This window comes from Python bivittatus, unplaced genomic scaffold, assembly GCF_059951505.1.
Source record: "Python bivittatus isolate LINGU-HERP-01145 unplaced genomic scaffold, Pbiv_v1 ctg000020_np1212, whole genome shotgun sequence".
NCBI classification, from domain to species: Eukaryota; Metazoa; Chordata; class Lepidosauria; order Squamata; family Pythonidae; genus Python; species Python bivittatus.
In genome coordinates this window covers 36,476,291-36,488,287 of record NW_028277030.1, presented here as the reverse complement: position 1 = coordinate 36,488,287, position 11,997 = coordinate 36,476,291, and the positions used below count along the sequence as shown (strand labels likewise).

The 11,997-nt window shown below is 42.7% G+C and overlaps 1 protein-coding gene across 1 annotated transcript in view; it reads right to left on the bottom strand.

Annotated features, from left to right (window-relative positions):
* The window catches only part of TINAG (tubulointerstitial nephritis antigen), a 36,333-nt gene extending 25,429 nt beyond the window's left edge, over window positions 1-10,904 (bottom strand). The window contains exons 1-4 of the mRNA XM_088137134.1: window positions 10,503-10,904; window positions 3,866-3,929; window positions 3,299-3,388; window positions 92-206 (exon numbers count right to left, since the gene is read on the bottom strand). Of these exons, the coding sequence (XP_087993260.1) occupies window positions 92-206; window positions 3,299-3,388; window positions 3,866-3,929; window positions 10,503-10,851 (618 nt within the window). The 5' untranslated portion in view covers window positions 10,852-10,904. The remainder of the gene's footprint in view (window positions 1-91; window positions 207-3,298; window positions 3,389-3,865; window positions 3,930-10,502) is intronic.
* Between the last annotated feature and the right edge of the window lie 1,093 nt (window positions 10,905-11,997).

Here is an 11,997-nt window from a genome sequence, read left to right as displayed (position 1 = left end):
ACACATGGTGACAGAACAACCTATTGTCTACAAAGAATAGTTGAAGTGGTGTTTGTACTTTGAATGGAAAACAGAGAAAGTAGAGACCTACTGTGACTGGCCTCATGTCCAGCAGGGCAGCAGATGGTTGAAACGTGCCAAGACGATAACTGAAACCTTCTTTCAAGCTCATTCCCCAAAACTGACTGTAGTTATCAGCTTTCCATCTGCCTCACAAATGGAAAGATATAATGCATCAGGTATGTATACACTTGGCTGTTTTAAACTCAGCATACTTCAGAGGTGCTATCATTTATAAATCTTTTTCAAATTTCATGCAACCAGTTAAAACTAGTATCAATAAAAATGATTATTTTCCCTCAATCAGTGTGTTTGGAATCAACACAATTCAGGATTCTGGAACTTATGGAGCACGATGATTCATAATATGAATCTGTCCCATGACTTTCCATTTTATTTTTCCTTGGTCGTTTTTGGATTTGACATGTACCTGAACAAAAAAAGTTAATAGTGGCCAGGGGAGGATGAGATCATCAAGGAATCCTTAGAAGGCCAGTTTCAGAATCTTGAAATAATTCTATTGATTCTAAGAATTCTAAAGATTCTAAAGATTCCTTGATGATCCCATCCCCCCACTCTTTGCATGCTTATTGACTTGCAAATGTCCTTCGAATATTAGGGGGGAAATGGGACAGCTGAGAAGAAATGCAGGGTCTCCTTCTCCTCCACCCCTGTCATGGCCAGTGGTTGTATTAAGGTGATATGCATAGCCAGGTCAATTAAAGATCAAGCAATTGCATTCACTCACACTACATGCTGAGCTTGGTTGATCTGAATCTTTATTAGGACTGTTTGGGGTACGTGTGTGGCTTAGTGTGCTCTGGGAACACAGCATGTTTGGTTAGTTTATGATTCAGTATACTGTGTGTATTCAAAAAATGAAATAATTCAGTAACCAAGTTTGACATGTTGCGTGTGGCAGAGAGGAGGCATGTGAGATTTCTTTGCCTTTTTAAAAGAAATTTAAAGTGACTTACTCAAAATTGCGTATTTTGGACACTCACTCCCAACAGGTCTCTCTCATGTAGTCTTGTGACATTGTTCAAGATAGCAAACACAATTAGCTATAAAAGTCCCATTTTTTTTTTAACATGCCTTGCACATGCAACACATGTAAAAAATGAACAAGATTTGATCACCAGTTGTGGCTGTTACCTTAATTTTTTCTATTCTCCTGTGGATGCCCCTGGTCTTAGGGCACCTTATATAAAAAGCTGATGGTGGTATAATCTTTCATATAAACAAATAATAGGTCAGAACTCATTTCATCAGATGTATAAATGATTATTCTCAGTTAATAACTCTAAGTTCACGAGTACAGAATACCATTAGAAAGTGAAGCCAAAAGAACTATTACTTTCTAATAGAATATTTTTTTAGGATGGTGCTGCATAAACCTATCAGAGAATGCTCTCTTATCACAGCAGGAAACTGAAATTACAATTGATGGCAATATTTTTTCTCTCCTGTGAGATCGGTGAGATCAGAAGGGAAAAAAAGCACATCTTGGTAATATGCCTGTAGCATATTGCTTCATTACATTAGGAGGGTCAGGTAGATTCCCATCTCATGGAATGAGTGCCTTGAGTTGTAGAAACACTCAGGAGATTATTCACTTTGAAATCATAAACTGCAAAATGCTAACACTGGCAAACCTAGAACCAAGAATCCAAAAACCTTGTCAGCTTCGTATTGTCGAAGGCTTTCGCGGCCAGCATACGATGGCTGGTGTGGGTCTTCCGGGCTGTGTGGCCGTGGTCTTGAAGCTTTGTTTCCTAACGTTTCGCCAGCACCTGTGACCAGCATCTTCAGAGTGCAGGAGCACAGACAGGAGCAGTTCTCTCTGTGCCCAGGGTGTTGTGACCCTTTTGTGGGTATTTATAGAGATCTGAGGGGGTGGGGAAAGGGGGGGATTCGGGGCATGTGGGGGGGGGTTGGGTTACTGAGTGGCTGCTTGTTTTGGTGTCACCATCTGTGTGTATCTTCCTGGGGATTAGGCAGGGTTTTTTTCTTCTACTGAATTGTTAACGAGGGGCTGCTGGGGGTGATTAGCAAGTTCATTGTGTGAACTGTTCACATGTCCTGGTGGTTGAGCTGAGTTTGTTGACCTTTTGCAGGCTGTATTTTTCAGGATTGGTAGCCAGGTTTTGTTGATTTTCAGACTCTCCTCTTTTTTATTGAAACTGTGCTGGTGTTTGTGAATCTCAATGGCTTCCCAGTATAGCCTGGTATAGTGGCTTTTGGTGTTGTCCAGTATCTCTGTGTTTTCAAATAGGATTTTGTGTCCAGTGTGCTTGAGAGCATGTTCAGCTACTGCAGATTTTTCTGGTTGCTGTAGTCTGCAGTGCCTTTCGTGTTCTTTTATCCTGGTATGGATGCTGCGTTTTGTGGTCCCGATGTATACTTGCCCGCAACTGCATGGTATGCGGTATACTCCTGCGGCGGTGAGGCCAAAGACAAAAGGGATCCCCTCACCGCCGCAGGAGTATACCGCGCCAACACCAACACCAACAGCCACTATACTAGGCTATACCAGGAAGCCATTGAGATTCACAAACACCAGCACAGTTTCAATAAAAAAGAGGAGAGTCTAAAAATCAACAAAACCTGGCTACCAATCCTGAAAAATACAGCCTGCAAAAGGTCAACGAACTCAGCTCAACCACCAGGACATGTGAACAGTTCATACAATGAACTTGTTAATCACCCCCAGCAGCCCCTCGTTAACAATTCAATAGAAGAAAAAACCCTGCCTAATCCCCAGGAAGATACACACAGATGGTGACACCAAAACAAGCAGCCACTCAGTAACTCAACCCCCCACACACACGCCCAATCCCCCTTCCCCCCCAGATCTCTATAAATACCCACAGAAGGGTCACATCACCCTGGGCACAGAGAGAACTGCTCCTGTCTGTGCTCCTGCACTCTGAAGATGCCGGTCACAGGTGCTGGCGAAACGTTAGGAAACAAAACTTCAAGACCACGGCCACACAGCCCGGAAGATCCACACCAGCCATTGTCAGCTTCGTTGTTGTTCTTTGGTGACTACCTGATCTTCTAGATTTATTTTTAACATGAAAATATATTAGAAAACCTATATGTATGCACATGTACTCGTGTGGAGCCATAGGCATTCATAAGAGTTAGTGTATCACGACAACAACCCAGCTGATACTTTCTCTATAAATAAAGTGGAAGCTATTTGTATCAGAGTAACGCAAATCAAGATGCTTACCCATAGGTCCCATTGTTGATTTGCTCAATTAAATTGGGCTGAATGAGGCATGTTTCGTCTGCGCACCTCCAATGACTGTTTTCACACTTGCTGAAGTGAATGGAACAGAGAATAGTTTTACATAAGAAAACAAAATTATGAAGAAACAAACACTGCATAAGTAGATGATTCTGAAGTGATCTGCTTGTGAAGTGTTTATGCTCAGATGCCACAACCATTAGGCCTAGCCACAAAATCTCGTGTACCCTCCCATTCTATGTCTCCATGCCTCTTGTGCCTGGGTAAATATTCAGCAGAGTAGGCAGCCCCACCTTTAGACTGCATAAATGTACTCTTACGATACCAGTTTATCCAGATTGTAACACCAGCAGCACAGCAACACATTTGCAAGCAATTCATGGGCTGTTTCGATGCAGGCTGGCAACCCTTTACAAGAGTGGTTTCTCTTCAGTTTGTATACATGAGGGGAGCTCTCATTCAAATCACTGTGAGTTTAGGATGATAGCCGGGTGATCAGATCAGCTGTATCTGTGAAGATACTTCATTCCTTTCTCTTGGGGACATTACCAACTGTTGCAGTTATCTTTAAACATTGCTCCTTCTTCATAATGCTGACCATCTTTGAAGCAACCTGCCAACACAATACATAGAAAAAGGAGGCAATAATTAGCAAATTGCTAGTGAGGTTGTTGTGTGCAATCTGCCCAAAGACAAAGGATGATGCCCCCACCCTTGGACATGTCAAGTAGGAGACTTAATTTTCTGCATCAGTGAACTGAATTCATAAATCATACTTGCAGAAATCTGAAAAAGGTGTTCAGAAGCATGCCCAGTGCAATCCTTGTAATGGAATTTAAGAGTTATTCTACTTCCATTAACATTGTTTCTATTTCATTCCTGTACAATAAATCTTTTATAATGGCTTCTGCTTTTCCTTCTCCTCCAATTTTATGCCGTCTACTTTCTTTAAATAAAATATTGTAGAGATTTACAAGCAGGGCCTGAATCATTTGTTGTTTTAATGGTGGATGCAACATAGTTGGCAATGTAATCTCTTTGCTGTGGCTCACAAAACGTATTTATTACCACAAACTGAACTTCAGCATTTGGCAGCTAGACACAAACTTGACAGTTGCTCACCAAGTCGTTCTGGATTCCAAAGATATGGAGAAGATGTCCTTCCAGCCCAAGGGGTTTCTATTTGATTAAAACTGTCCAAGGTGAGATTCAACTATGGTTGAAGGAACTAGATAATGATCCTTGGCTCCCCCCACCCCAACCCTTGCTTAACAAGAACGTTCTATAGTTCTCCACATTTAGCAGGGAGCCAAGTCATGCAACTTCTGGGTTTACTACTCTGTATCCAGACAGCCCTTTTTCTCCATCCCCTAAGAAAAAAATTCTGGTCCATATCCTGATCATCTTCCATCTTAACTATAGCAATCTCCCTTTGGCTTTCATGATTTCATCTTAGTTCCTTCATCTCTGCCCAATATCCTGCTGCCAAACCATTCCATCTCTCCAGCAGCATCCACAGCACAAAACAGCAACACCAAAATGATGATACACAAGCATATAACGGTGGCATATCTGCCAACTTGCATGGGGCAAGAAAAGGGGCAACCAACCCTGAGGGTGACTAGCACCTTGAAGACACTCCTGTACATTAATATCTTTTCTACCAGCAGCACCTTGGAAGATATTATTATTTGTGTATGTATTTGGTTTTTATTGTGTCTTTATTGTATTTTTATACTATTTTACTGTATTTTAATTAATATTTATTTTTTGTTTGTATTGTGAACCACCCGGAATCACTCCCTAGTGAGATGGGCGGTGACCAAATTTGACATATAAATAAAAAAAATTAAAAAAAATTATGTCATAAGCGCATTAACTGAATACCCCCCTCCCCTCCAATATACACACTTACTTCCCCCTGTTGTCTCCCATGCATCTCTCCTGTCACTCTGAACATAACTTCTTCAAATCTTGATGGTAGTTCTTGGTTTCTTTCTATATTTAACTTATTGGCTTCAGATTTTTACTCCTCCAGCCCCATCATTGCTCTGTACCTGAAAGTCTCATGTTGTCTCTCAACATCCTCTTCCCTTGCTACAGTCATATCCCCATTAGCAACTTACAATGTTTTGTTAGAGTTATCCAACCATTGCGGTGCAAAATAATGAGGACAGGTTTTATATCACTTCACTGATGGCTGGGTGATACTTATGAAGATGATATAGGTCACTAGCAGGGAAATGACCTGTTTGTCATTTCCATCAGATCTTCCTCAAATCCTATACTTCCTACAAAGCCATTGGCTGAATTTCCTAGTTTAGGGAAGGCAACTTGTTCCCCTTCAAATGCTTTGGATGACAGTTTGGACAATTTGTTCCCATTGGCATTGTTGGGTGGTGCTAATGGTACTTGAAGTCCAAAATATGGAGGACAACTCATTACTCATGCCTGTTCTAGTTTTAAGGCACAGTATGCTGCAGGTTCATCAGAAACTAAGCTTAAATTCATGCATCTGATATATTGCTTCCTTGTTTATATTGCCCCTGTCCCTCCACTATTACTTCTCCTATCTGAAATTTAAGATTGCAAGGCATTCAGGGCATCAACCAGCTCTCGGTAAAACGGCTCGAAAACTGATAGTGTTAATAAACGTGTGGAGGGACTCAGCCTCTGATAGAATTGTTTTAGCTGGACCAGATCTTTAGTATTAATAAAGTGCCAATCATTTGCTGGCTACTGTAGAAACATTTGCAGATATTGTGAAATTAAAACAACAGTAAATCCCTGCCCTCTGGCAGAGGAGTTCTCTCTTATTTCTCCGTTAAATAATTGTTGATATTGTTTCTTTCTTTTCAAAGTAGCAGGTTGTATTTTTGAAAAAAAATCAATTTTTTAAAATATGGGTTTGCTACAGTTCTTCAAGAATTGCTACATTCTTTAGGGAAGCAAATCCCACTGAACTTTGTAGCCAATAATCTGGACAGGAATGTTCTGATGTGCCTCAGGTCACAACAGGGAGCTTCTGACACTATTAATAGCAATTAAATGCTCTCCAACATGGGCTTCTCTTGGCAAGGGGAGCTTCAGAGCAGATTGTCAGCTTGAAGAAAATGCGGTGATGAGGTTTGGCTGTCACGCTGTGGGGGATTGCCAAATGCAATTTGTACTCAATAGGGATTACAGAGCTTGATGTATGAGGAGACAAAGTACATTTTTTTCTTTTGCTTTTAATGAGGTTCTAGTGTTAGCCAAATCAGAACTTTTTTTCATTCGTAATGAACAATACCTGAGATTTATATTTAGAACTTTTAAAATACTAACAAAGTTTTTATATGTTAACACTGCAGGAAGAAAGCTAGCCATGCAATTCTCACAGTAATTTTCCCAACCGGATGTTCTCCAAATGGGATTACAGTATGGGAGTTGTATGGGTGGGTAAGCATTTGGAGAATAACATGTATGAGTTCCTTTCAATGCATGGAGAACCTTTCCCCCACCCCTCTAGAAACCCTGTAACAAGTAATACAACACAGCTGATTTTAAAGCCAATTATGAGTGAGGAAGGATCGATAATGAAGCTCAAGCTCAGATACTTTGGCCACCTAATACGAAGAGAGGACTCTTTGGAAAAGACCCTGATGCTGGGAAAGATTGAAGGCAAAAGGAGAAGGGGATGGCAGAGGATGAGATGGTTAGATAGCATCACCGAAGCAATGAGCATGAAACTGAGCAAACTCAGGGAGGTAGTAAAGGACAGGAAGACCTGGCGCAATATGGTTCATGGGGTCACGAAGAGTCGGACCCGACTTAATGACTGAACAACAACAACATGAGTGAGGAAATTGTAGCTGTAACTACAAACTGTGATTATAGTTTGAAAACTAATAAACTTTGCTTAAAACACTAATTGGTGTAGTTCTGGTTATTCCAATATTTCTTACAGTAATGTTTATTCAGAAGTAAATCCTGCTATGTTCCCTCCATTTCAATAGGTATCAGATTGCAGGTACACACAAGAACCTGTATCCACTCACTGAGTAGAAAGCCACAATGAACCTTCTTCCAGTAAGTGGTTCTAGGATTGAAATTTGTTGGTATAGGACCCTGTGGGGGCCACATGTGATATTTGAATGAGGAAACCTAGAGGCTGTGAGTTCTAGTCCTGCCTGAGGCACAAAGCCAGCTGGGTGACCTTGGGCCAGTCACTCTCTCTCTGCCCTAGGAAAAAGGCAGGGGAAACCCACTTCTGAAATCTTGCCAAAAAACTGCAGAGACTTGTCCAGGCAGTTGCCAGGAATCAACACTGACTCAAAGGTATACACACACACACACACACACACACACACACAGACTCCATGAAAGGGCATATTTCCACGCAAAAGATTTCAAACTCAACTAGTAAGTCCAGATAAGGACAAAAAAGGCTTCACTAAAACTCTTCTAAAATAAAATAAGAACAACTTTAAAAACCCTGGAAAGCAGTGCTGGGCTAAGCAGACCAACAGCCTGACTCAGTTTAAGTACCGTATTTATCGCTGTATAACATGCACTTTTTTCCTAAAATTTGGGGCTGAAATCCTAGCTGTGTGTTATACGCCGGTATGCCCTGTGGCTTCTCACCTCAAGAGGCAGGGCAAAGCGCTGGTGGCCAGGAGAGCATTTCTGTTTTGGCAGCCGCTGCAACCCAGCGCTGCTGCTCCAGATGGCTGCAGAGGGAGGCGCAGAGCCGTGCCCGTGCTGCCCTGGCAAGGGGATCGGTGCTCCTCCGAAGGCTGCACCATGCTGTTGGGCGCGTGGGAGAGTCTGGAGATGCGAGTTCTCCAGCACTCAGTGTCAGAGCAAAGCGCAAAGAGCAGATCCGAAGCGGCTCCTTGGTTTGCTAAAATGGTGGGGAAGGGAGCCGCGTGCCACCCATTCCCCGGGCCTCTGACTTTGCAAACCAGCCACTGTCCCAAGTGCACTGCACCTGGAGGAGGAAGAGTTAAGCGCTGGTCTGTGTGTGTGCGCGCACGTGTGTGTTTGTGCAGTATTCCTCCCCTGCCACTTTTGAGATTTTTGAGATTTGTGATTTTGAGAACCTCACCGAGAGCGAGGCAGGTTTGGAACAGGAAAGCCAGGAGCTCCTGGGCAGAGCGGGGCACCTCCCTCCGCACTGAGCTTCTGACTTTGCCTGGGCTGAGGGACTGTGCAGTCCGGAGAGGTGAGCATCACGCATCGCACTGCGCTGCTCCCGTGAGGCTGCTGGAGAACTCGGGTCCATGGACTCTCCCAACAGCACAGTGCAGCCTTTGGAGGCTGATCCCCTCACCGGGGTGGGGGGTGGGGGGAACAGAATAAAAACCACACAAAGGCACGCGCGCGCACGCACACACACACACCGGCGCTTAACTCTTCCTCCTCCAGGCACAGCACACTCAGGACAGCGGCTGGTTTGCAAAGTTGGAGGCCCGGGGAATGGGTGGTGCGCAGTTCCTCCCCCCTGCTCCGTTTTAGCAAACCAAGGAGCTGCTGCGGGTCTGCTCTTTGCACTTTGCTCTGACACTGAGTGCTGGAGAACTTGCATCTCTGGACTCTCCCGTGCTCCCAACAGCACAGTGCAGCCCTCAGGGGAGGGAGCTGCTGCTCTGCGCCAAAGTTTCTCCTAACAGGAAGGAAGGAGAAGCAGGTAAGGCTGTGGGGAGCCAGAGTAGAAGCTGCATCTTCCGGGCTCACCAGTCCCGGGGCGATCCGAGAGGGGTCGGGCGCAGCTCTCGGCGGACATCCAGGGGGGCGTTGTGCAGTGTGCCATGGGCTCCGCACCTCCCTCTGAGGCCACCTGGAGCGGCAGCGCTGGGTTGTGGCGGCTGCCAAAAAAGAAATGCTTTGCTGGACCACGCGGGTGATATCATTAAAGACTGCAAACAGAAGAGGCGTACCCTAATAATAAAGTACTTTACCCCCCAATCCACTCGGACCACCAGGGATTTTTAACCCTTACTCCACCAGAGAGCTTACCTGCCTACCTGCTGTAGACAAGTAAGCAGGAAGGGAGGGAATAAGTACCAGTATGGTAATAAACAGATTACCATTACCACACACTACACCCAGCTAACAAACACTAATGGTACATACACACTACACACAGCCAGCCTACAACATACAAAAGAAATGCTTTTTCTTTCATGTTACGTATTTTCCTTATAAGTGGTGTAAATATTAATAAAAAAAAGTTCAGAGTTCCCTTTATTTTGCTTTCAAGTCATTTATTTTAAATTTAAGTTTTTTTACTCAAACTTCCTTCTTAAAATTAAGGTGCGTGTTATACGCCTGTGCGTGTTATATGCCGATAAATACAGTTCAGCCTTTTAATCTTCAAATACAAAAAGTAATATGTGGTCAGATGATATCACTGCTACTAATCGTTGATTACCTTGGTTTCTATTTGGGTCTTAAAACAACTATCATAATGTCGAAAGAATTATCTTGAAACAACAAAAAGATATCCAGCAACATTTAGTTATAAGTTAAAAACAAAACAGAGAGTGGAAAAGTCCAGTTTAACAAGGAAGGTCAAATTAGACATCAACAGGAGCACAGCTGTTCTATCTGTTGCTACTCATTTTGGAGACACCTCAGTCCTCTGGCTCATAGTTGTCAGCCTCTTGTGGAGCTGAGAAGATAAAGCCACTATCTCAGAAGGATAGCTCTTTTTTTAGGTCTTGCTAGGCACATTTTAATTTTTTTATGAAAGAGAGAAAGAGCCAGCTTTCCCAATGAACTGAACTTATTAAAAAACTGAAATAAAAGCTTCAATATTAAGTTTATGCTAATGGGAGGTTAAAGAGTAATACATGGTTCTACTGTATTTTAAACTCTTTATTAACCTCTATTCATAATGTAGTTTATTAACTTTCATTTATCCCAGTACTGTTTTTTATATGAAATGAGGAATGATTGATGTATTTTCTAATAAATTTCACTAGCATTAAAAAAAGAAAAAAAAGACAAATGCAGGAAACTACAGTATAGCCACCCTTCCTTCCTTCTGCACATTTACAGACTGTACCTTTTGCAAGATATAAGAGTCTCCAAGGCTCCTACCATTTTCACAGCTTCTTAAAAAATCACCATTCAGTCAGTCACATTCCAAAAGGACATCAACTTCTCTGTGTGGTAGAAGTGGAGGTGGAAACATAACACTTACCCCATCGCTGTAACTGAGGTCTTATATGCTCCGGAATATGCTTGTGGCAGACAATCCAGAAATCAGGGCAGCAGTCAACCGAACCAGGAGGATCTGAAGTACAGAATTCATCACAGTAGCATGTGGCATTTCTAGCATAGTATTGAAAGATGCAGTTATCATCTCTGCCCGGGCAACAACCTCTCAGCGAGCAGTAGCTTCTTACGGATGGAATTCTTCTGACTCTCTTTCTTCCAGAACAATTAGAACAGTCCTTGTGCAGGGAATTACTTCTGGAGGCAAATAGTTCTTCCATGCAAATCATGACTGCAAAGCCACATAAAGCTAAAATCTGGGTCCTGGCCCACATTCTTGAGTACAACAGCAAATTGCCGTCAGGATAGCTGCATCGGATTTTATGAAACTCAGAGCAAGACTGTCTGAAGTGTTTATCTATGTGTGCGTTGATGTCAAAACTCCTCACAGAGAAACCACACAGATTCAGCCATCCATCTGTCACAGAAACATTCTCGGTAATGAGGAAAACATTTGCACTTTAACCATTAGTCAGAGATGCTATAAAATGTCTTGTTTACACATGGAAAAAACAACAACTTGGGCATCATGTAGATGACAAATACAAGCTGTCTCTGCAAATGACTGGAAATCTTTTTAAGATCACTTGGAATAAACCATAGAGCAAAGGTATGCACCTTAATATAAAGCCATTATATATGTGGTATTTTTTCATCGGTGTCGTCAGTTGAGCTTTATGCGATCATCTCTTAAAATATATGAAATTATGGAAATTGTGCCAAGGCCTAGGGGTACAGTACTTCACTTACAAAGTCAGTTTGAAAGCTTTTGCTCATGTAGACAAGGAGAAGATACATCATATACTACCCATTAGCTTCGTGCTGTTGTCCACCATTGAGAGGTTCATTGCAATGCTTTGGTTTTATCTTTGAAGTTCCAGATCTGGGTCCTTAGTATTTGTGGGCATTAGCCTGTTCTCAGACTATGTTTTGGCACCCCTTCCCTGCTCTGCCTGACTTAAAAAAGACTTTATACTTGACTTTTGAACTATAGGTATTCTTCAATGGGCAGTTGCCAAAGTACAAAGCAAAGCAGCATCTCCTTTATTTACAAGAATGTCTCTGGGCTTCCCATGAGCTTCAGCCTAGTTTTGTCTTTGGAAATGTGCCTGCCCTCTCAGAAAAAAGAGAGGAGTGGAGGGGAAGGGAGGGGAGGGGGACTAAGGATGTCTTTAACAAAGACCAGAAGCAGAGGTAAAAAATATCCTATTTAATTTCTGGTAAGTAGTCGTTATGTGTGATGGAATATATCTACAAAGGGGGAGGTGATGTGATGGAATGCAATAGAGCACCAAGTTCTCAGGAAGGAGGGGGCACATTCCAGGAAGGGGAGCAAGACAAGAGACAGCACAGTCCGGAGCAGGAGCGTGGGAAGAGGAAGAGAATTAGGATAGCCACTCCCTAGAATCTCCCAGGGTATA